This window comes from Numenius arquata, chromosome 20 (assembly GCF_964106895.1).
Source record: "Numenius arquata chromosome 20, bNumArq3.hap1.1, whole genome shotgun sequence".
In the NCBI taxonomy this organism is placed as follows: domain Eukaryota; kingdom Metazoa; phylum Chordata; class Aves; order Charadriiformes; family Scolopacidae; genus Numenius; species Numenius arquata.
Genome location: NC_133595.1, coordinates 6,104,686 through 6,130,193, shown reverse-complemented (window position 1 = coordinate 6,130,193; position 25,508 = coordinate 6,104,686). Strand labels below are relative to the sequence as shown.

At 44.6% G+C, this 25,508-nt stretch overlaps 1 protein-coding gene across 1 annotated transcript; it reads right to left on the bottom strand.

The window, feature by feature from the left end:
- Window positions 1–7,281: 7,281 nt before the first annotated feature.
- On the bottom strand, window positions 7,282–23,808 carry TTLL10 (tubulin tyrosine ligase like 10). The gene is made up of 11 exons (XM_074161452.1): window positions 23,715–23,808; window positions 20,411–20,576; window positions 19,377–19,495; window positions 18,322–18,442; window positions 18,057–18,142; window positions 17,683–17,854; window positions 16,194–16,365; window positions 14,320–14,460; window positions 13,605–13,721; window positions 8,577–8,664; window positions 7,282–7,592 (listed from the first exon to the last, which is right to left on the bottom strand). The coding sequence occupies exons 1-11, from the start codon at window positions 23,806–23,808 to the stop codon at window positions 7,282–7,284; spliced, it is 1,587 nt and encodes a 528-aa protein (XP_074017553.1).
- Between the last annotated feature and the right edge of the window lie 1,700 nt (window positions 23,809–25,508).

Genomic DNA, 25,508 nt, shown 5'->3' with positions numbered 1-25,508 from the left:
AGATAACGCTCCTCAAGGCACACCTGACACCAGTATTGCTCGGTTTCTTATCAGAATGACAGAATGGTTGAGGTTGGAAGGGACCTCTGGAGGTCACCTGGTCCAACCCTCCTGCTCAGGCAGGGCCACCCAGAGGCAGTTGCCCAGGACCATCTCCAGACAGCTTCTGAGTATCTCTGAGGTTGGAGATTCCTCAGCCTCTTTGAGCAACCTGTCCCAGTGCTCCATCACCCTCGCAGTAAAAAGCTGTTTCCCAGTGTTCCGACAGAACCTCCTGTGTTTCGTCGCTCTCATCTCTCTTTTCCAGTTACATACCTGTAATTTCAAACTGTAACCTCCCCAGCAGAGCAGATTTCTCCTTTGCCTGGATTCCAGTTAGGGGGAGTTTCCCCTTCAAAGAGAAGAAAAAAGGGTGCTTTTCCTTTGGCTCCTCCCTTTTGCTGTTCAGGTGTTTTCATCACCCAGTGCTGCTCACTAACTCCAGCTCCTCTTAATTCTTCACTTATTTGACCATTTGCAGTGTTTCCTCTCTTACCTTGTATGTGATTGCAGTTCTGTCCTTATCCACAGAGAGGAAAAGCAGATCTTCTGGAAACAGGATCAGCAGCCTTTCCTCAGAGTCCTGTGGAAAAGAGGCATCTTGGAGACAGCAAAAATTTTCAATAATGTCCTCTCAGTGGGTCTGTCTCAGTCGAAGGAGTTTAATGACACACCAAAATTTGGAACTCTCTGGAGCACCCAATTGGTCCGGTGCCAGCCACAGATAATATTCTTTGTAGTTCTCATTCAAGTTGGCTAATGATTGCTTAGAAGGCTGATGGGGTGTCACCAAGAGCTGAGGGTTTTTTAGAATAGGTCAGGCACACGTCTGCAAGGAGGTGTTTAGAAAATGCTGACCGTGCTGTGTGATGGGAAAAGGGGGAATTAATCCCTCCCAGCTCCACTCCCTCAGAAGCTGAGTGCAACTGTTTGGACACATTGTCAGAAGCAGCTTTCAGAAATATATCTGCATTTCCTTTTATCTCTTTAATACTGTGAGCCTTTGACATAATTAGCCTTTTTTATTTTTCCATCCCTTTTCTTTAAGCAACAGTATCATGTGAGCCTAAACTTTCACTGCTTCCAGCCTTCTTAAAGCCACCCATGTCAGACCAGTAAACGTTGTACATTACCCCCGTGCAGCCACCAGCCACTTGCACCATGGTCAAATACTGTATCCTTCCCAGATGCTGAATAGGTTTTCCTTCCCACTTCAGAATGGTGTTACACCACAGGTGTCTCGCCAACTCCCTTTTCTTCCACGGTTCATCACACGGCACCTTTTTTTTTTTTTTAAAGACAGAATAAAATGAAAGAAAACTACAAGTATGATGTTTTTCAGGGTTATAGGGTCTTAAAAGAAAGGTATTTAGGATATATGCCTGGAAACTGGGAAACCTATGATGAGGTTCCTGGTTTGTGGTAGGTTTCCTACCTACTTGAACAAAATCACGTGTACTGTGGTTTCACGAGCAGCAACTGAAACAACCAAACAGCTTTAGCTATTAAAAGGGAAAGCTCTCATTTTCCTTCTGCCCCTCAGAAGAGGTTGTTTAGAGACACTGATTTGATCTGAACTAATATTTCATCTTAGTTCAAAGCATTTTGGCCTTGATATTCAAATCCCTTTACTCGGGGATATTTTCCTTTTCCTTCGAAGCAGTGCAGTCCAGCTGAGAGGGGAGTGGGTTTCGCTGTGGGTTCACAGGGCTGTGCTCAGTCCTGGATGGATTTCTGCAATCTAGGTTGAATCCTTAGAGCAGGACTACCCGGGCTGACTGCTGTAAAATGATATGTACAATGATATGAGCTGTAGGGAACATCAGAAATCAGCAGCTCTTGAGGATGCTGGTCTGGGTCGTACTTTCTCCCCCTGAGCCTGAAGATAAGTGTGCTCTTGGACACAACTAAGTGTTGCCCTAGAGACTGTGCCATGCTGGACATCAACGACAGGGGACGTTTAAAAACAGGGAAAGTTTAGCTGAACTGCTAGTAAATAACACTAGGGAGGGGGGAAAGACAAGCTGGCTTTCCAGTTGGCTCTTGCCCTTTAGGGATCTGAGCGTACCATGATGAGGGCAGAGGCTTTGGAGGACTCCGTGGGCTGCTGTCTGAATTCCCTAAAGCACTGCTGTGTGGGTGTTCTCCATGGCGGTGTAACCCTGCCATCTTGTGACCCTGGTGGGTGTTGCAGCGTGTCACCTGTGTGGCAGTATGCATGGAAGAGTAAGTCTTTATTTGGTGACTGTAACTAAGAAGAAATTTAATTATTTTTTTTTTATACCAGTGTAGTAGTTACATCCCTACATCTACTGCTACATTTGTAGTAGAACAAAAACCATCAGTAATTTTTCTAAAATCTCTCATGAGTATAGAGTAGCAGTTGCAAATTTGTGTGCAGGAAGTTTACTTGCCTAAAACAGCATCCTCCAGTAACACCACTGATCGTTTCCACCCTGCATTCTAAAAATCCCTGAAAACCCCTGCCCACTTTCAAAGCTGCCACTGTTTCCATCCCGTTCTCTTTACATCTCTTCTGCAGTGACTCACCAGAAAAGAGATGTTATTGTTGGGACTGACTGGGCAGTGAGCGTTTGCCATCTTGATTTGGTGCTGGAGGTGTTGAACCCACATGTCAAAGTCAGCTGAATTTTGGCAGCAAACGAGCCTGGATTCTATCATGGGCCCTGTGCAAAGAAACAGAGAAGCCCTGGGTCTGAGGAAGGGCGGTTGGGATCTGCCTTTGAGCCTTGTGGGTGAATCTGTGTGCTGCCCTCCACTCTGTCATTCATGATCTCTATATTCCACCTGTGCTTTGATGATGAAACATGTCTTGCGTCAAGGGGAACCTATAATTTATGTTCATAGAATCATAGAATGGTTAGAGTTGGAAGGAACCTTAAAGACCGTCTAGTTCTGACCTCCTTCCATGGGCAGGGACACCTCCCACCAGACCAGGTTGGTAAAGTAAAAAATGTCGCCTTGTGTGTGAGGAATTCTAGTTAACCCTAAGGCATTCTTGGTTTAAGTTGTGTCTGCCTTTAAAAACTGAGATTCCGAATTCCCTCCATCTTGTTATGTCTCACCCCTCTGTGTAACTGCAGCACAGGCTGCATGTGAGAGTCCAGTCCAGAAAGGCACGGCATGTTCTCCAGCACGGCTGAATGTTGGAGAGGAGGCACGTCCCTTCCTCAGCAGTCCTCCACATGGGCGCCCAGCCCTTCTCATCTTCTAGCCATGTGGGCCAGGTCTTGAAGGCTAGAGCATGGGTAACGCTGCTTTGTGACTGTCACAGACCCTTCAGGAGCTGGAGAATGTGCTTACCAGAAATTTCAAATGTGTGGTTGATTGCACCGGTGATCTCTCTTAGACGCATCCCAGCAAGAGGAAGGAGACCCTGATGTGGAAGGGAATTGAGTTAGAAATTGCTTGGTAACAACAACTTCTCTGTGTCCCACTGTGGTCCCTCTGATGTACAGCAAAATGCTTTTCTGCAAGCCAGGCTGAAGAATTTCCCATCCTTGGAACCTTGGACTTTAAGGAAGTCTGTGTGGGACGACACTCAGCTCATTAGCTGAAGATGTAGGAAATGGGGGGGTTTATCCATGTTTTCCTACCCATAAAATGACTGTTCTCATTCATAAAGTGCTTTGAGATTTAGGGGTGAGCTCCACCAACAGACCAAGGCTGGTGTTGAAAAGTACTTTGTATGAACTAGGTGGAATTTCATCTGCCTGTGCTGTGAGCAGAGAGATATTTAGGAAATGTTGAATATGAACAGGGATACGAGAGACACAAAAGGATTCTTGTGCTTTACCTCGTAAACAAACGCCTTCTTTCTACGATCCACTGAAAGAATCAGCAAGTGGAAGGAGGACAGCACAAGGTAGCATTCACACATCTCCTGCTGAAATAAGATAATTATATCTTTCCTCTAAAATGTTTCCAATTTTTTTTTTTTTAAAGGAAATCATATTTCCTCAAAGCTCTTCCCTTCCTTTCTGTTGTCACCTCCAGCACCTGGGGAGAGGGCTTGATTGTTGCACAGACGAATCTGCAACCATAATAATGAGGCCTTATCCCTTTGGGGAAAAGAATACAAGAAACTTCTGACAAAACACCCATTTTTGTTTCTTCAGGGAATGAATGAAAAGATTGATGCTGCTCAAGGAAGTGTCAATGAAACCCATTCAGCTTTTGCTGGCACTGGTGAAAAAAACTTGAATGTATTAGAAGTAACTCTTGAAAACAAAGACCAGGACAAACTGTAGCTTTAGTCAATTTTACAGTAATTTGGACAGAATGTGTGAAATCCAAGTTTACCCCCACGTTATCCGTTGTGTATAGTAAGAGGGTGATTACCTCCATGTAATAACTTCTCAGGAAAACCAAGGAGGACCAAATAATTTCCCCGAGAGAGTGGATGCTCATCCCTTCCCAGCCGCTGATAGGCCGCGTGGTCAGCAAGTTCTCTAGTTCCTCCCGTGTTCTTCCCCACAGCATGTCTGTCTGGAACAAACAAACACCAGCCTGCCTTTCTTCTGATAATCTTCCCAGGCAATTAGATGTGGAAAAAGGGAAAGGAGAGCCAAACAATAATGATTTATAACACCAGCTAAAAGAGAGAAGGGGTGGTTTTGCAGCCCGGACAGTAGGAGATTTGGATGCTGACTGTATATGTGAATTTGGATAAATCACTTCCCTCCCTCTGAGCATCTTCTCCAACAGTGGTGATAAAATGTGGTCCCAGGAAAAAAATCCCAAACTGACTTGTGATGGCAAACTTCCTTGCATGTGAATTTGTAGAGCAACAGCCGAAAGCCTACACCTGGGCCTCAAAACAGGGACAACTGTTGGTTACTTGCTTTCAAAACAAAGGGCATGTCGTAGCCTCTGGCACTTTACTGTAATGGGATCCTGCATCAGGATAATGCCCTGGTGGGTGAGATAAATAGGCCTCTGATTCCTTTCTTGGCTCTACGTACAGATCCTTGCTTGCGTGACCCTGCTCATACTCACATCTTCTGTTTCTGCTGGGATTGCAGGGTCCTTGGGATGGAGGGATGTCTCACTCTGGCCTTCTGAGTTGGACCACATTCTGAAATGGAAAAGAATATGGAAAGGCTTAGAAAAACACGTGTTGTGTTTTTCAAAAAAGAGAGATTAATACTCAGTGAGCAGACAACTTTATGGATTTCTGGTGTAAATTTGGTGTATTTTAGAATATGCTGTTCTTGACAGGAATATTGGTTGGTAACAGCTCAGTGAACTCTAGGGAAAAAACATGCAGCAGATGCAGAATCAGAAAGCAGATATGTCAAGGAATAACACAGCTGAACTTTGCGGGAACATACCTCTAAATGTCCCCTCACATGAAGCAGAGAATATGTTCTAAATTCAACAGAGCTCTTAGGCTCCTAATTTTCCCCTGGCATTACACAGAAAAGAGTGTAGGGATGATGATGGCACTCTCAGTGTGCCTGCCTTAATGGACAAGGAAGGAATGAGACCGCGTCTTGTAATATGGTGAAATTATGGAAGGAAATGTATAATACAGCCTAAAGTAGAGAGCACTGCGGTGGTATGGTCTTCACATATGTAAAACACCACTAGGAAGAGGAGAAGAACATTTTTTTCCTTTTGCCTGTGGTGTGTAAGGTAGAGACAGTGGCCCTACCTGCGTTAAGGGTTAGCTATTAGGAAGAAACAGGCTTGCCTGGGACATTGCAGAACCTACATCACTGCAGGTTTTCAAGGACAGGTTAGACAAGCATCTGTCAAGCAAGATTTAGGAAGAGCTGAGGCTGCTGCAGAGGTGGAAGCAGGACTAAAGGCCTCCTGAGCTTCTTTTGAGGCCTCCGATCTGTCTCTGATGTGTGAGAGTCTGATTGAAAACGTCCATTTCTGACAAAACATGAGCAGTGCTTGCCAGAGCCCCAGGAGTTAGCTGTGATTGCCCACCCAAAACGGAGTTACAACCCTGGCAGGGAGGAATGTTTCCACCTTCAGTTTCTCAAATGCTGACCCTCTATCTTAAAAGACTGCAAGACCTGGGGGGAAATACTGAGGAGAAGCAAGCAGGCTCTTGTTAGAAGATTAAACAAGTCTGACAGTGTTACAGTAAATTCTGGCAAGAAAAAGAGAAGGAGAGAAAGCTTTTCCGTGAAGGGACTCATATTTGGAAAGCAAACACAGCCACCGAGTTTCAGTCTCCGGTACCAAATGTCTTTCCGTTTGAGTGGAGCTGACTGGGTTTTTTTCCACATGCCCCCAAAATCGCTACCTACCTGGTCCTGCCTGTCTCCAGGAGCTCCAGCTCAGCCTGCCCTGTCCCTGCAGAGCCAGCCTGCCCGGTGCTCAGGCTGCAGCATCCCATACTTGGTCACTGTCTCCTTGGCCACGGATGCTTCAAACTGATGCTGCAGTCGCAGGATGGCATGAATGTGCCCCAACTGCGGTCAGGTTAGAGTAAGCGCAGGAGCGGAAGGAAACACGCACGTACCCGTCAACTTACTGCTCATTTACATTCCTCTTGGGCTAGAAGCAGCAGCGTCTGAGGTGTAACAGCATTTCCTGTTGGTTTTAAACCTCTCTCCCTTCCTCCCTGTCTCCTCAGTCCCCCAAGCGTCACAGTTTCCTGCTGAGATGGTGGCCTGATGCGATAAGTATGTGCTGCTGCTCGGCTGTCACCTCAACCAAATGAAAAATGAAGGAGAGTCTTAATATAACAAGGTTAAGTGTGCAAGGCACAGAGGATCTAACAAATGAGGGAGCTGGAAAGGATCATCAAGCCTTGGAACAGGCTGCCCAGGGCAGTGGTGGAGTCGCCATCCCTGGAGGTATTTAAAAGACATGTAGATGTGATGCTGAGGGACATGGGTTAGTGGTGGTTTTGGCAGTGCTGGGTTAAGGGTTGGCCTTGATGATCTTAAAGATCTCTTCCAACCAAAACGATTCTATGACATGCAGCTACAAACGATGGGACAAACTGGGGGATTTCCACTGCTAAGCCTTTGTCTTCACAAGCTTCTCTCCCCGCCTTTTTGTATAAAGGCTTTGTGTATAAAAAGTCTGGCTGTTTCTGGATTGTACCAGTCAGATCAACGTTGTTTTAAAGTAGAGTTTTCCACAGAACTAAGAATTTACAGAAATAGTTCCTGGTTTTCCAGTTGCAGTTGATACCTGTTTGTTTCTCTAAGGTGAAAATGAGCTGGACATGCACAGCACACGCAAGTTTAGCTTTTATTTGCTTGTTATGTCTTCTGATCTCGTGAAAGCCTTCTTGCTCTGCGGTGGTTCTGAGGGTTTTTCCACAATGGTGGAAGAGCTGCACGTCTCCAGCCTTTTGGCAGGGCTCTGACCGAAGGGGCTGGTCTTGCCTGTTTGTGGCTTCAGAAATCGGCCAGTACACGGGCCAGTTTGGAACTTGGAGGGCTGTTTCTGGCCCAGGTCGGCAGCATCCTCGTGATAGAGAAGCACAAAACGGCAGAGCGTCTTGAAAGGCAAAACTCTCTGGCCTTTCAGGCGCTTTTTGAAAACCTCAAGAACCAAATCTGGAAAAGAAGACGCGGTTGTGAGATGGTCTGAAGGCTCTGATGCTAAAGTGCACCCGAGCTGTCATGTGTACGTGGGGAGGAAGGGGAAGTGGTTTCCAACCTGTGATCTGTGGCCTCTGTGGACTATTACTATTAAGACAATTTAAAAAAAAAAATAAAAAAAGAACACTAGAACACTACGCTTTTCTTGCATTCACTTCAGCCAGCTTCAGCTGCACTGCAACCATTTTAGGAAAATGGTATGAAAAATACTGTAAAACGGTTTACAATGCAAAACGGGATATGAATATACCCCCAAATAAAAATACATCTGCACAGGATGGTAACTCTATCTGTGAAAGTAAGCATCAGTGGGCTGTCGCTAATACCCTTCAGGCAGACATAGACTCCCCCTTTACTCCTCCTCACACATAAAGGGATATCACAGAAAATCAGAGATTTTGGTCCTCCAAGCAGCAGCAGTTCTAGTTAATATATATCGGACTACATAAGGATTTTTTCAGACTTTGTATAGTTCCGGTAAGAGCTGGCAGCTGTATTTGTGAAGTACAGGGGGGTACCCTGGCATTTCAGCGCTGCCACGGCCGTGTCAGGCACACTGCAAAAACCAACTTGAATTCCCGCACATTCAGGACAACAGGCATAAGAAAAATGTGCAGGTGCAGTTTATAGGGTCATGTATTAAGATTTAGCCTTTTGTATGTAAATATATAAGAAAACATTCTTAAAAATAATTATAACAAAAAAAAGAGTTTAACCACTTATTTCTTTCTAATGGGTACCTGGCGAAAAAGACTCTGGCTTTTTTAGGTCTGCGTGGATTAGAATTTTCAGTGCCTTCTAGATTTCTTACAAACTCAGCAGTGCAATATCTTTATTCAAAGACTGGTTTTGACCTACAACTGATATAAACAGGAGTCTTTCCTCTGACTAGCAATGGAGTGATGGGATTTTCTGCCACCCCGTGACATGTTCACTTACCGAGACTCTCGTAGACTATGGTTGGGATGATGTCCCTCAAGACCTGGCAGTTGGTGTGCAGTGCTGGGTTCATCTCCAGGAGCCAGACCTAGAAAAGTCAAATGGGTCTCCTCAGAGGCAGAGCAATGTCCTTGTACTGACTTGGTGAGGTAGGAGTACTAATAAATCCCAACAAAATCCCATAACACAGACTGCAGGCAGGACAGAATTTTCATAAGGACTGGATGAATTAAACAATATCCCTTCTTTTGTGTACATTTACATACTTGAGAACAACACACCATGTTATTTTGTGTCTCCAGCTGATGGTCTTTAGGTTAACTCTTGCTCTGTAGGTGTCATTCTTAACACACCAGTTTCCATAAGAATTTCTAGTTGAGCTTTTTGGATACTGTGAAATAAAGTTATAAGGAATCAAGGAATCATTTTGATTTGAAGTGGATGTGGGATCAAAACCAAGCAAACATGGCACTGAGTTTTTGATGAACTCTTGGCCTTAATTTCCTGGGTAAGCTTTAGTTTCAGGTAGAAGCCATGTAAAATACTGATTTTTCCATATCTTTACTGGTCTCATCTCTGCTTCCCTTTGAAATGCCAAGATCTGAAGCAGCAAGCGCAGAACGTGATGGTCCAGTTACAAATCTGTGTGAAACCAAACAATTGACTTGCACTTAATTCTGTTTACGATTTCTTTTCCCTATAGTGAGAGAAACTCATCTATTCATTTCCTGCCTCCACCATATGGTGCTAAATCTTGTATATAACACACATAGGAACTATTTGGTGTTTTGTAAGGGAGGCTATTTAATCATGTAACAGCCCCAGGAGAATTTTATTCCCTTTTAATTGATTTTTAAAAATAGCTTAAAAAATCTCTTTGTTTTTCTTTTTTTCTTTGAAGCAATGAGTTTGCTTGCAAGTACCTGTGAAATGAAGTCTCAGTGTTTGGTACATTTTGGCAACACAATAGCCTTCACTTTGGCTCTTTATTTTGCTAGGAATAATTTACAACAACAATTTTCACTTCTTTGAAATACTTTATTAAACAAATGAAAAGACTGGTAAGCGAGGGCAGTGAAATGCCTCTTTTTATTTTTTTTCCCCAGCAAACTGGTACAGCTGATCAAAAAAACCTGCTTTCAGATGCCAACAGAGGGCACCTCAGTTACATACATTTTTCTTGGCAAACTCATTCATCTTCTGAGTAAGTGTTCTTTTTCCTATTAAAAGTTCATAAGATTTTGTGGTGACAGATGAACTCAATGACCCTTCGTAATTGTCTTGATTAGGTTTTGGTTTCTTCTCCTTTGAAATAAATAAAACTGACAAAGAGGAGGAAGGAAGTTCTCTGTTCTCATGCTCTTCATTTTCTACGTTCCCCATTATTGTGCTGTCTGAGTGTCTCACAGTTTTTACATGCTCTTAACCTCTCAACAACCAGGGCAAGTTAATAAATCCATTTGGTTCCATTTCAGGAAGAGCAGAGAATAAGCATAATAAAATATAAGAGAAGATAAGCATATTATAAGCCAAGATTCACCGTATCTCTGTGATTATCTATAATTTCATGGGAATTTCAGGTAGAATGAAATTCCTGTGCTTCTCCCTGCATCTGGCATGCAGGTGCCTTGCTCAGAATTTCCTAGCAAACATATGACAAAGAAAGGAACCCAAAATCCAGAATGTCTGTCCTCGACTTCCTAACCATGGACCGTCTTTTTTCTTTAGGCCTCTCAAGTGATGAGAGCAGTAACGAGTGCCCTGTGGCTTTGCTCAGAAGTGCTGCTCTGGGTGTTTCTCGGGGGTGAAGAGGTTACTGCTCCCTGCAGCCTGACAGTACAACTCCATGCTCTGTCACACCTTCAATTTGCTGTCAAGACATCACAGGTAGGCTTAAAGTCTTTAAATATTAGGATTTTTTCATAGGTTCTTTAACAGTTTTCTGACTGCAACCAGAGCCTGCATTACACCAGGATCTGAGGTCTCTTTTCTTGTTTTTTGTATAGTGCTAGATGCAATATTAGCATGTGCTGAATATTTTTTATTTTCATCTAGTTTAATTACTATTGTAGTCTCATTGCTCCTTACAGCAGCAGTGCAGTGTCTTCCAGAGGTGCATTGGATGACAAGATCGGGCTCTGTCACGTGTTGTTGTGGTAGCTCACAGACAGCACAAGACCTGTCTCAAGGGTCCTTTTCCTGCCAACATGGGCAGAGGTAGGACGTTTTGGTGTGCAGGAAATGCATGATTGAGCCAGAGTTTTGTTCTGTTTCTGATCAAAAAGCTTTTAGTTTATTTGATTGTGTGGGTCTTTGCTGGAGCTCACCAGGTGGAAGCTGAACATCCTGCTGGGGTCTCAGGGAGGGAGAGGGCATCGGTCCCTGCTCCCAAAGGCTCCAAGTGATGTGATAGCTGAGACTGAATGGGTATGTCTATATCTCTCTCCATGAGAACTTGTTCTTAGGATGCTGTAACACGCTTCAAAGCCCCAAGCTGTCCACAGCAGGGCTGTCTTGTTCTGCATTTGTGTAGCTGCAGGTGTCCAGGGAGCCTGACCTCTGGCTGCAGCTTTCAGCAGCACTGAAATGCCAGTGAGAAATAGGAATAAAATAACTTCATCCATGTGGACAGAGCTGAAACCACATGCACAGTCACAAACCAAGTCCTGGAAGGGCGGCTCGGATGTTGCTGACCCAGAAAGGGACCAGCTTAGCGACAGGGGAGACCACAGGCTAAGGCAGCGGGGTTCTCTTTTCCATGGTCTTGACAAGCTTTTATCAGATTTTATTATCAGCGTGACCTGGAGCGGGCACAACCAAATCTTACAGTATCCGTGTGGTACCTCATACTCCCGGGGTGAATGAAAAGCTGTGTCATTCAAATCAAAGGAACTGTCCCTGCTTTAACTAGGGATTTGAGCGTTATCTTCATTTATGTACATCCACCACAAATCAGCAAACGGCTTATCTATGTTCAGTCTGTTCTCTGCTGATAGATGGCTGGATCCCTTTATGGCTGATAAAAAATTTACACATCTGTCTTCCCAGTGTACCTCCAGAGAGAAGGCCTTTTGCACAGCTGACACAATGCTTTCTGAAAACAGGTTCCTTGAGCACTGAAATGACACTGTCCTGAACTGTGCAGTGACTTCAGCATTGCCAGTGCAGCACAAGGAGGCTCCAGAAAATGGTAGGAAAAAAAGCCAACAACAGCAAAACCACATCCGTCACTTTTTCTCCTTCTCCTCTTCAAGTGCTTTGTTCTTTTCTCGGTTTACATATGAATATGCAAAGCTCTACAGAAAGCTGCGGTTTCTCAGTAGGCCCTGCTTTCCAATCTGTGCTTCTAAGAACTCTGAGGCAGGAAAAACACCTTCCAAAGACTGAATCGGGATGCTGCAGGGCCTTCAAGAAATATTAGGAATGATGTTGGGGGCATTTATATCTCAGACAAATAAGGAAGAGGGAAAGGGGTGATGAGCTATAGGACTGAACATATAGGACCATGTTAAATCAGCATCAAGCAGATTCTTGTCATGAAACAGGATGACAGGGCGAATAAGGCTGTTGTGTATTACAGGAGGAGAGGACAGGATGTCAGAGCAGGAATTGTGATGTCAGCCCACAGAAAAGTGGGAGTTTGCTGCACCCACCGGTGTTAACTGGTGGTTGAAGCTGCCAGTCCTGCCTCTGCAGAGAGTGTGCAGGTGTCTCTCGATGCAGCACCGCTCCAAGAAAGAAGTAGGTTTGTTGCTCCCCAGCAGAGGCAAGAAAACATAGACAAACCTATGCTAAATAAATGCCTAAATTTCCACATTACTCTCTGTCAAAGGGAAGTTCCAGGTTCCAACTGACTCTGTCACCACTAAGTGTCCAGAAGTCCTCATCATTCTTACAGATAATACCTGTCAAGGAACAGATTTGGTTTGTCTCTCCATATGTAAAATACACGAGGACGTAATGGTCTTTAAACGCTGAAGTTTTTAACTGGCCGAGAAGGAATTGCCACAATAGAGTGATACTGGATCTTCTATTCTACTTAAAGTTTACACAGCCAGGGCTTTGCATGCCGACATTGCAAAAGACAATTCCTTCTGAAATCCGAGAAGCCCCAGTTTCTATGTCTTTGCCATTTACTCTGCCTTGCCATTGACTTCCTGTACAAAGGAGCCTATTGTTCGGGTGCCTTACCCACTGCCACATACATTAATTCCATTCTTTCATAGGGTTTGCTGTTCCCACTCTGCCCTTGGCTGGAGTTTGAGTTCCTTTCTGCTTTAGCAACAGCAGAATCTGCCAGATGGCTTTCTGTTATGTTCAGCCCAGGTGGTTTTGAAGGACTGTGCTGCATTGAAAGCACCTCAATCACTGTGTTTAACATTTCCCTTTCCCTTTCTTCTGGCTTTTCTCATCTGTGTTTCATTGACTCTTTACAATTTTGAGTTGTAATTCTAGCAGATTTTATAGGCTCATTGGGCTGACCTATTGCTAAATGGTGAACCCACAGCGAACATGGAGATGCTGATGTCGACACCTGAATCGATAATGACTGATCTTTAGTATGGTGAGGGCAAGTTCTTCCTTGCCTTTGATGGATACTCAGCTAGTGTAAATCAGTGCACTTCGGGTGATGTTGGAGGCATTACACACTGATTTATGCTGGCTGATCATCTGGCATGTTTGGTTTCTGGAGAAAGAAGAAACTGAGTGGGCATTAAAATTCCCATACTTTTGACTATGAGCTCCACTGCCCTGTGAAAGTTCTGCACAGAACAGTTTCAGCTGCAATGAGTACTTTTCATCCCATCCTGAGCTGTTAATGCCAGGAATGTGCAGGGAATACAGGTGCTATGTCTTGATGCTGGACAGTGGAACTGGAGAAAAAAAATGAATCCTACACTTCAGAGCTGACTGACTGAATACTCTACTTAATTCCTAGCACCAGATCCTGTGCCCACCATGCTGTACTGCTGGCATTAGACATCTGGCCAACATCACACTTAGTATTTGACGATATTGCTTTCGTACCTTAAAGTTTTCATCAATTAAAAAGTCACAGCCGATGAGATCAAAGTAGCCCAGCTTGCGATCCAGTTTGTGCTTGGCTGCCAGGAAGCACTGCAGCATTATCTGCTGCATCCTCTTCTGAAAGGGAAGACAGGGAACGGTGGTAACTGGTCATTGCAAGTGCCAAGGGCATAGGAGTGACTGTAAGTCATGGCTGCTCTCTTGGCTTAGGGACATTTTTTTTTCCCCTGCCCCGGCAGAGCTTCTCTCTAGACTTTGCAGACCATATGTCTGTCCACTTTGAGTTGATTGAAACCCTCTCTTGAACTTGGTGTGGTGGTGTGTGAAGGAGTCTTGGCCCTTGTCCCTTACTAAGAAGGAGCCATCTAAAGAATTTTTAGGGGTGTTCTTTCCTTTACTCCTATGGGGCTCTAACATGTACTTTATTTTTTAATGCAGGACCACAGCATTGGGCATGGAATGTGAAGACCGTAATTGCATTTTTATAGCTAGAGTTTACATTCACACTCTTTGTCAGCAGTTTACCCATTTTATTAAAATTAATCTCTTTGTGTCTTCACTTCTGTGTTTAGCATCTGCAGAGAGATGGTTACCATGGGGCCATCAATACCTTCTCACTCAGTGTATGTGTTTCCTTGGGGACTCTAGTGACCTGATGGGGTTTCTCCCTATTTCTGTCACCCTAATTAGGCATAGTAGCACACCATGCACTTACGGTAAACACAGTGAAAACCCAGTCTTTGGGGAGGCCATTGGTTTTTCTGAACTTCTCATTAACGTAGCTGTTGAAGTGCTCCATCCGCCAAACCGTCTCGTCTTTCAGCTGGCTGTACAGGGAGTTCTTCTTCTGCATGTACTGGGGCACAGAGCAAAGGGACCATTAGATTTCTGGCAGTGAGAGCAACTGGGAACTGGCTAGCATAGCAGATGTCCAATCACCCTGTTATTCCAGGCATGTGGAGTCAGGAAGAACCCCCGGATCAAGTTATAGAGGTGGAGAAAACAGAGCCCCTCACCAGCAGAGCTAAACCCGAGGAAACGTGCTGACTCCCATCATACAGCACTGCCATGGGCAGAAATGTGCCTGACCTGTGTGGCCCTTGGAGAGACAATTTCCGAGGTCGCTGTCAGAGTGGTGTTTTCTCTGTGTGTGTGTGTGTGTGTATGTACGATACGTCTGGACCAGTGGCTGTCAGACAGGGAGAGGTGCTTTCGAATCATAGTCATGATAGTCCCTGAAATTAATCCAGTTCCAGTGCCTGGTCCTCTCCTAGAGGAGACCACATCTGGGAGAGGTGTGTGGATGTATCCCCAGAGGAAACCAAGGTGAGGGCTTCTCCCTTCCACTGTCTCATTAATTCCTGTGTCGGCTGTGTCATGGGGTATTTACATTGTGCAGGCAAACACAAGTTCCCTTTCCCTGCGAAACAGCCGGGCTTGGCTGCAGGTCCATCTGAGGGTCAGTCACTGTGGGGCTGCAAAGCTTCTGGTTAGTGGTGCTGTCTCTGCTGCCTCTTGGCTTTTGGACATACAGTAGGAAAATGACTGATTCCAGGTGGGATAAAAGGGTATGAAGGGAACAAGAGCAGAATCAACTGTAATTTGAAGGAGTCTGGTAATAACCAGCTGCTCCTGTAAATTTTGTTTCCCTCCTCCCAGCAGGAACCGAGATAATTTATGTTCTGCTAATAAACACCTGTCCTTTGTTTAATATCACTTGTGCCATGGGATCCTACCCGAGCACCTGAATTCCCGTGGGGATAGCTCTCTAGCTGAGCAAACAAACTATTCCAGGAAAACAAGGGGCATAGTGATAATAGCAGATAGTGCAGGAAGCAGCTGTAATCTGCTGTCCTGAGCTGCACTTCCACGGGAACTGTAAAACTCCAACTGAAGTGGGCTCGTCTGATGCCTCTCGAGTGTGTATTTTGCGGGTTCTCAGAGCACAGCGTGGCACTGGGAGGAGACAAGGGCTTTAAAAGCAAACTGGTTTCTTCCTTCTGGTTCTTTTAATTCTCTTTCATCAGGGCCAGTTCTGACTACAGAAGGGCCTCATTTGAAGCAAAACCGCAGGGAGATCTGAGCAAGGCAGGCTTCTATTTTGTATGATGTGCAGGATACAAACCAGAACAGTCTTGTTCTGTTATAGCTCTCATTTGAGAAGCAAGACAAGCAAAGATGGAGATTTAAGAATGACGGCTCTTGAAGAACACTTCTGCATCTTACATCTTTATGATTATTGTGTTTAAGTGCAAAATCCTTAGCCACGATTAAGGCTTCTTTGTGCTAGGTAGCTGCAATCAAAGCCTTCTTGCCCTAAGAAGCTTATTGTCTACAGATACATGAGAGAATAATGGCAAGAGAAAGAGGTCCAGGGAAAAATTGTCAGGTTAAGCAGAGAACTGGTTCATGGCAGGGAATGGAACCTGATCTGGTACTGCTTCTGATCAGTCCTGTTGCCATGCCTGACCATGAGCCCCCATCCATTTCTTGGGTGCATGGATTTTTAGCCTTTCAGAAGTCTTTTTTGCTTCCCATCTCTGCCAACCACATTCTCCCCTTCTTCTGAACGACGTGCGCTTAATTTACCTGGTTGGTCAGATGAACCGTCAGATCATCAGAAGCAGCATCATAATTGACGCAGGTCAATCGGACATAACCCTGGGCAAAAAATAACACGTATGGCACCGTGCAGGCAATGAGGAGGTAAGACCGGACATCAAACTTCTTCCCTTCCAGGAGCAGAGGCTGCTGAATGTACCTGTCAGAGCAGTATTTCAACATGAGCATCACCAACAAGGAGCCATAAAACGTGGCAATTCCAAGCTCACACAAAAACCTGTTCATTTTTCCCCACAGAACTGATCTGTTTGTCCCTTTTTCAACACTGGTTTTAAGGTGAATGGCAGCAGAGGGCGCTCGTAGGAGAGGTTAGAAATGCCAAGAACTGCTCCTTTCAAGAGGAAGAGAAGCTGTGCTGTCTCGGGAGCAGGAGGTAATTAAAGATTTACTAATATTTGCTGGAGAATATACAAAGTTTATGTCTGAACACAAAGAGCCCTTCATGCAGCACCATTGCTTTTATTGCCAGCGTGATGTAATCTGGGAATCGTTTCCCTTTATCATCAAAGGTTGCTGGATGTCTACATAAATAACAAGGATATGGTGTTAAAACGATCAACGCTAACAGCAGTTTTCAAAGGAATGTGGAGCCTCATTCAGCAGAGCACAAGCCATTCCTCACAAATAGAAATTGAGATGAGATCTAAGATAGGGTCCAACCACTTCTTCCCCTGGCACTGCTGATTGTCCGTGTCAAAGACACATATTGGTCTAACGAAGGCCCTCGGTCTAAATGCTCCTTATACTGACTGCTGAGGAAACACAGTCAAGTGACTTGTGTAAGAGTGAGCAAGTAACGTCCAATGGCTGAAACTGTTCTGCTGCCTTATCTTTCCCTTCCTCTTTCTGCTGCTCTACAAAACGTTCTAGCAGAGGCTGAGAGGAGGTGTGTTCTACAAAGAAGAACCTTCATGGTTCTTTTATTCATGCAAGGAATAAAAAACAAAGCAACCTAACCCAAAATTTTAGTGACTGGTTGCCACGGTGTGCTGATTGAGGTATAGACTTTTGCAGCATTGAGGCAGAGTTCAGAAGGTATTTGGGAGGCTTTACTAGATTGAGTGGAACAGATATTGTAGCTGTACAATTCGTAAAATGCCAGCTTTGTATCAGAAGCTGGGATAATATCTAATTTAAATTGCTTTGCGCAAGGCTTTATGTGTAGCATTCATGTACAGAACCATAGCACCTGGCCTTTTGAAGTCATTCTTAAATTTCCAGACAAAGGTAAACTCAAATCTTTCTGATGACAAAGATCTACCTTGAAATGACCAAAGTGTGTCTGCAAGATAGTAAAACCAGAGAAATACCCTCTCTCCCACAAAATGAAATCTCAAAGGTTGATGAGATGTGGTGTAACCACATTAAATACCTATGGAACAGTTCAGCTCACTGAGACCAGTGTGCTTCATCAGGCACACTACTCACACGGGAATCCCCGGCCTTCGGTCTCTACCTTTGCACTATTCTGGCCTTGGGAGCCTTGTATGGCACCCCCTTATTGAGTAGATGTTCCTCGGTGCTGTGGAGCTTGGCTTGAAGGGTGTTGACAGAAGCTGGATTCTTAAGCAGGAAAATTCCTCGACCTTGGTTAGAGCAATTTGGTTTGCAGATCCAAATCTCTTCTTCTGCAGAGAGAACAAGTCTGTTACAGTAACGTGTGTGGTATGAAATGCCAATGTGCCCACTGATGGACTCTGAAAACTGCTCGCTTGATAAATACACATGCACATAGATATCAATTATTTTTACTGTGTATTACTTTCATGAACATTTTGGAGGATCACATAGACATTTAAATTGGTTTCCACCATGATTAAGAGAATTTACCTTTGCAAAGCTCAAAAAAGGCATTTCTCTCATCTTTTAAGTCCAGGCGAAAAGATTCTGGGAAGAATTCTTCCATCTTCAGTAACCTGCAGGAGAATCAAATACAAGTTGAAAACCCTATCCAACACTTTCATAAGTAAGAAATAAAACCCCAGTATGTTGTATCCTGTGCTGTTAGGCATCCAGAAGAAGCTGGTCCTTTGTTTTTTTCTCTCACTTTCTGTTGGCGTGTTTCTGGTCAAGGCTCAAAGGTGAGAGTTCTTACTTGGAATTGGAGCTCCTACTGATCTTTTTCATCACTCGCTCTTGCTCTCTTAGGCAGCATAAAAGCCCTATCTTACTGGTGAGTACTCTGTTGTTGGGAATCTGGTAGAGAAGCTGTTCACCTGCACGAGGAAGAAAAAAAAAAGAGAAGCTTTCCCTTGTTGTCCCATGCAGCAGGATCTGCAGGATGAAGCTAACTGTCACTGCTGACTGTCACCAATTTGCTTTAAGACAACTCAAAGAGTGGTGAAATCAGTTGCTGTAAATGTGTTTCTGTCCAACCTTGTAGCAGAACAGACCAACCTGATGGGGCTTCATGAAATAGTGCATCCCTTGCTCCCTCCAGCAGTGCCACTGCCCTCACACCATTCCAGCTGCAGGATCGCATTGAAACACATCTGCACTGCTGTAAATTAGGCCAATTGCTGTAACGGTGCAGCCTGGCAATTAGCCACTGAGATGCCATCAGAGCTGGCAGGAGGGGACAGCAGCTGCTGTACATGGGCTGGTAGGGAAGAGATAACACACTCCCTCTGGGATGTGTGGGGTGACCCATCTTACTCTACTTTTGTCTTCAGGTGTGGCCTTCCTTCCTTTTCTCCTCTCCCCACCTCCGCTGTGGGAGCATCTCTAAATGCGAGGCACCCTCCTTATGCAGTACTTAGACTTGGGAGGTGCCAGAGTGGGCTGCTTGTTGGTCTGAGACCACAGTATGGTCTGTGTCCATCCTACTGCAGCCTCTGCTCAAAGAGGGAAGATCGCCTTTCAAAAGTGATTGTGATGGCTTGTGTTTAAATCTCTGTACTGCTCATTTCACCGTATTTCGGTTTATTTCAATGGTATCTTTTCTCCCAAAGCTGTTTTCTTGCCTAAGCCCTTTTCTTTAATCACCATGGCAATCAGCTCTGATGCCCCCTCTGAGGCCTCCTGAGAAGTTGAGGTTACCTGTTTCTCCTACCCCCAGGTGACCTCTTCCACCCTGGGAGTCACAAGTCCAGCGTTCTCAAGTTTTTTTCCCACTACCCTCTCCCACTCAAGGCCCACAGGCACCTCTACCTTCTTTGAAATGGTAATAGGTCTCTCGGCACTTGATTTCACACCATTTCAGTGCATAATCCTCTCTTCTGTTGTCATAGATACGCTGCCAGCCTCTGCTCTGGCAATAGATGCTCACACTGCACATGGGAAAAAAAAATAGCAAAGTAGCCTCCCATCTATTAACAAATACTTCGTTAGCTCAAATCCCTTGAACTCCTAATAATTTTCTCTGGGAGCCTGACCTAACATGCCTGGAATCCCCTGGGTGGGGGATAAATCGGGAAGCGTTAATTAGTATGGCTACCAGTGGACCTTCTGGTCAGAACTTGAGATGGTGGAGGGGAGTAACCAAGGATGGTAAGAACCTTGTGATTCAGCAGCTCTACTGAGAACTGGCACCTGCTGAAAGCAGAGTTTTTCCAATTAGGATGCAACTGGTACCCATGGAATAGAAATGTTGAGGGTCCAGTCTTAATGAGGAGCCTCTTCACTGAGGAGTTTAGGGAGAGATGACAAGTAGTGATAGAAAAAGCTGTTTGTAGACAAAACTATGGAAACATAGCAAGGGAAGTGCTGTTTGCAGCAGAGATTGTGGTGACAACATCTAGAGAAGAATGCTGATGCGCTGGAAAGAACTCAGAAAGGAACGAATGGAACTTCTGATCTGACAGTTTTTCCTGGGCACAAATCTCTTCTTATTTTTCACTTGTTTTACAACATTTAGCACAACTGAATGTTGATCAACAACAGTGGCTCCCAGCTCTAGCGATGGTGCTACCAGTTTTGCTCCATGGCGTAGAAGTGATTTCTGAACAGCCCCAAGAGAGAAACTTTCATTAAACAAATAGAAGTATTTCATTTCTTTGCCAAGGTATAGTAGTTAGCTACTTTACCACAGGTGGCCTTCCAGTGGATACTTTCTATTTGAATTATCTTTAAATAGTTCCCCAGGTGCGCCACTCCAAAAAGACAGCAAATCAGAGGAAAATTATTTAAGGCCAATGCATGACTTCAAATATGGTCATACAAGTCTGGGAAAAGGACCTACTTACAGCCCTGCTCCATTAGATCCACTGATATAAAAATATGGTCCTGATCCCATTGGTGCTTTTGGTATCTCTTCTTCTGGCCGTTTTTCTTGAGGGCATGCCTTACGCTCTGTTCTATTCTCATTAGGCTTGGCTTTGTCAATCTCCACTTCAGAGCTGGTAGAAGTATCTGCAAAATTGGAAATCGAGAAACTTCAGATGGTCTGAGATCTTCTCCATAAAACCCACATCTAGAAAGAGAGGTATTACAGAAGAAAATACTGCAAGGTAAGGGACCGCTTCAGTTGGTTTTATAGCCATCACTAGGGACATTGTCGTAAAACAATTCAGAAATTATTGCTAATGTAACCTGGTAGCAGGTATTAAGTGCTCAAGATGACTTCTTTAACTAACATTTGGGATAGTGATACCCAAATCACTGGCTCCAAACCTATGGAAAACATACAAAGCTTAATATTTCCAGGGGCTGAGAAGCTACTCCTCTGGTTTCTCTTCAACTTGGCTACGCACAGAACTTTTGGGAACAGTGAAGCCTGTGAATAAACAAAAAAGTCCTTCTGTCCTAGTTCTGTTCCCACTGGGATGAGGCGGTATCAGGGAAGGAGGGAGCAGGAAGCGAGCAGATGACAAGACTGGAGTTTATCTACTCTTTGGACTGTTCTTTTATTGTTATTTGTTATAGTGATCGCATGAGTAAAAACTTCCATCTCAATGACAAAACTCTTTTGACTGAAGTGGAGCAAAGCTATTGGACGTTGTTATCTCTCATTTTATGAGCTCTTGTTTTATGTCTTCCCTGCGCTCCACCTGTGGACGCAGCTGCAGGCCACAGTGAACTAGGTGCCCACGGTTATTGGAGTTCCCAGCAGGCTCCCACACCTGGCTCCATTTGCTTTGGAATAAAGGAAACACATTGCAAACTCTTTGAGGCGGGACTTGCTTTACATTTCTGCTCCATCTACTACTTGGCACCGAAGGGTTCTAACAGCAAAAGCCTGAGCGTTGTTAGAAACTGCAGCATTATCAGTGCTAATCCCTGGACTCCTGCCTTGAATTTCCTCCTTAAATCAAAACCAAAACAAACCCAAAAAACCTCATACTAAACAACCAGTTCGAACAAGCCAGGGCACAACATCCATGAAGGAGAGTACTGCCTCGGCAACGTCGAGTAACCGACCGAAATGAGCTTTTTCCACAGTGAATTTCCAGCTGCCCGTTACTGGTTCTGTGGGGCCGAGGCTGCGCTTGCTCCTGGCCGGATGATGGGACGGTTGCAATGGGGAGGAGGCTCCAGCAGAGAGCGGTGCCAGGCTCCTCGGGCACCATCTCATTTTGCCATCACGGCGCCAAACCGGGCAAAAACATAACATACTCGGTCTTCCTCCAGAAGAGACTGTTGTTGGCGACTCAGCCGAATTTTTGGAACAAACTGAAAGCAGCTCAAAGACAGGGTTGATGCATTATGCCTAAGCGTCAGGCAAGTTGAAAGACGCTCAGAAAAGCGTGACACGGCTCATCTGTTTCCTAGAACTAGTGCATTTTATGGAAAGGTTGTACCGCAAAGCGGTGCCATCCCTCCGGCTACCGGTATCTCCCTCGAGGGGGGCCGATCTCTTAGCACAGGGTGTTACACTCCTGTTCTTGTTACTCTTTGATATGGGAATGTAAATATTTATTTATCTATTTTTAACATTTAATTGCTCATTCGTACCTCCTGCCAGAGCTTTTGGCTCTTTTATCGCCTCCCTCCGTGCCTGGATTGCTAAGAAATTAACTCATTTTAAACAGTCCCATTTATCCCAAGACATGGACACGAGAAATACCCTGCAATGATTGAAGTGCTGGTAAGGTTATTCTTCCATTAGTCTGAACACAGACTTGTCTCTCCCTCTCTAATCTTTATACAGAGACCCAGGGGGTGGGAGCCTTTTATCTTCTTTTCTGTCTAATTATGGAATCTCCCAGTATTAAAGTTGAACCTTCGTTTCACTGAATCTTTTGACATGTATTATTTAAACATGAGTCCCCTCAGTCTTCATTTTGTGTGTTTTGCATCCTTAGGTGGCTAATTATTAAAGAGGAAAGAAGAAAGAGGGATGCAGGGGGGGTTATTCCCGTTGCCTGATTGCATTAATTTTGGGCGAGGGCCTTTTCGCTTGTTTATCAGCGGTGGGATTAGATGCTTGTTGGGACTTGAGCTCTTGGGAAAGAGCAGGGAGAGTGGCTTGGCTTGCAGAGCTGATCGGCAGCGAGGAGGGGATATTTCAGAGGCTGTTTGTGCATCTGAAAACTCAGCTCTACCTTGTCCTGTGATCTTTCTCTTGTGGAGGGGCGGGGGGAAAGCCCCTGGGGAAACAGGCTTCTAACTCCTCACGTAAACTAGCAGCATGAAATTAAACAGGATGATTCCCTTGCAGAGAGCCCGCACAGAGATGGGCTTCACACCAGGGGCAGCCAGCAAATGACATTGCTGGAGACAATTTGGAATTCGGCTCATTAATTTCTTGGGGACTCGTGTGTTGGCGGTGTCTGTGTCAGAAGCTCCTATCGAATCTCAGCTCCGCTTTCAGCGCACCCGGGGATAAACACACCGGCAGGGAGATGCAGTCGGCTTTCTGTCATTTGCTACTAAAAGGGGAAAAAAACCCAGAGCTTAGAACACAGAACTTTTTTTTCCCCTTTTCCACATAGAAAAAGGTTTAACAGAATAGTAGCTGACTGATTTCTCTAGAATCCAGAGTTTAAATTTTCATTTAGGAAAGCGAAATGATCTAACCATCTTTCTAAAGACAAGCGTTGCCCTAAAGGTTACCTCTGTATTAAAAAGGTTTTCATTTGAAACAAATGAGTGTATTTTTTACTGCCAGTTCACACAGCTGAGTTCAACGACGAATACATCAGAAAAATAATGCTGTTGGTTTTGTCATCGAAAGACTAGTGGCATTTCAGCCAAATTACCTCTTCCATAAAAATGTAACGGTTTCTTTTCAGAGAAACTGCTTGTGTTTTTCTTTGTCTTCAACAAAATACTTAAAAAGTTAGTGTAAAATATTTTAATTCCACTAGCGATTTGGTAGCCAATATCAATAATTTCTGTCTTGGATTATTTTAGAAGCAAAGGGGTGGGCTTGTATTTTCACAGGGTTTAAATGAAAATGGTGTAAATTACATGCAATATGTCTGTAATTTATGTCAGCACTTTGGATAGAATAAGAAGGTAAAATTCCCTTGATACTGGCATCAACTGAGAACCTGATCCTGGGACTGGGCACAATTAGTAGCTAAAAACCAAGGATACAAGATTCACCTCTGTCAGCTGATAAGGATCCAGCCGGTTGTTGGTTGCTTCCTCGCATCGTGGATTTGGTGTTCTTTTTCCTCTTGGTTGGCACAAAGGCCATCTCAGCCGAGCCTGCAAAAGGGGAGACCATCGTCAGCCACTTTGCCAGAGCCAGGAGTGATCTGGGAAAGTGTAAGGTGTATTTTTCTCTTTGTCATCATTTCCTCTGTTGATAGTAGATGCCATTTTTCACTGTTTTCTGCAGTTTTTTCTTTTCTTTGGAACATTTATTTGACTGTGTTTAGCTGGGAACACACAGGCTCTGCTTTCCATCTACAGCTGCTTCTGGGTGGTCTCTTGTGATAAGCTGGTTGGTGACTGTGCTGGGGATCTGAGTGCTTTTTGGATCTAATCTTTGTGCTCTTTCCACTTCCTTCCCATCAATAACACCTTGATGTAGGTTTTGGGTTGCCTTGTAAATGTGTTCTAAGGAGCTGGGTGCTTTTCTTAAGTCTTGGTGGAGTTGTTTTCAGATCCAAGAGCTGCTTTCAGATATATCCTGGTATTCTTTGTCTACGGCGTCTTCGGGTGCCAGTTGTTCAGCTTCGGGATAAAAGACAGGCTGCTTTTCAGGAACCTTGGAAGCTCAGACTCATTTTTTGTCTTCACAATGGATGTGGAAACAACAAATGAGATATTCTGTCTGGAGACAGAAACCATAACCCCGGATAGTTGTTGGACATGAGGTAGGCAGAATATTTTTAGCACGTTTCATGCTTGGAGTAGTCAGTTATAAAAAAGGACTTGTTCTGAGTCAAGGCTGCAACTATTTTATAGGAAGGATGCTCACCTTAGGAAGCACAGGGGCACTGAAACATCAGCTAGAATTATAGAGGGAAATATATATTTGATACTTTTATTTACAAACAGAAGTAACACATAGTCTAAGAAAAGCAAATGAATGGAGTCCGTAAGAAAGGCAAATGCAAAAGTGCTGGTTCCTGTAAATATTCTTATGCAGGAAGATGTAATGCAATAAGCTAAATTGTAATACTGAGCTACTGAGTCCACAGTTAGATACATTTAAAGCATATTTCCCATTTCACTGTCCTCCCCCAAGTGATTTGTTGGCGTGGGTGGGCAGGGCAGGTAGACAAGGGTGTCAGTGTCACTGATTGACTGTGTCACGGATCGCCTGTGGCTGTGGCTGTGGCCCAGACATCACAGTGCCAGCTCCCTGATCTGCAAATCTGAGTGATAATTGTGTAATTGCACTGGGTGGGACTGGAATTCTGGTTTTGTCATCTAGTCAAAGCCTGGCTGTTCAACTCCGTTTGTTCACATGGAGTTTTATTTTCAGTTGGAGGCCAGAGACCCCTGCAGTTTCCCAGGACATGACATCTTAAGCTGTCTCAAAAAAACCTAAGGTTTAGAGAAGGGCAGGTGTTGTGGAACCCACCTGCCTTTAAACCTCAGTCTGGCAAAGCCACAAGGGGTATTAGAGGAAAAAAGGTTCTTTGAGACTCCGATGGGAGGTAAGGAGTGGGGCTTGGCATAATGTACAGCAGCTGCCACCCAAAAGAGCCTGGCAGAGGGCCTTTGCTAGACTGTAAAATGAAGATGATCCCTGAAGAGTGACAAGGAATAAGAAGCTGTTCCTCTGACGGCACCCTCGCCCCAACACCGGGAGGTATCCTGAGAGGGAAAGAACCCACAAGAGTTTTTAGTGGGGATTTGTTGGACTTAGGCTGGGGTCATGGCTCCAGGGCAGCGCCCGGAGCGAAGGCTGCTCTGGGTGGAGGGAACACGGGGATGGGGAAC

Bases quoted from the DNA above. Each gene is read 5' to 3' on its own strand.
- TTLL10 (XM_074161452.1), bottom strand. From the start codon at position 23,808: ATGGCCTTTGTGCCAACCAAGAGGAAAAAGAACACCAAATCCACGATG. The intron at 14,461-16,193 runs GTAAATTAAGCG...TCTGTGCCCCAG, and splicing joins CGGTTCATCTGACCAACCAG to TACATGCAGAAGAAGAACTC. The intron at 8,665-13,604 runs GTACGAAAGCAA...TGACTTTTCTAG, and splicing joins TAATTGATGAAAACTTTAAG to GTCTGGCTCCTGGAGATGAA.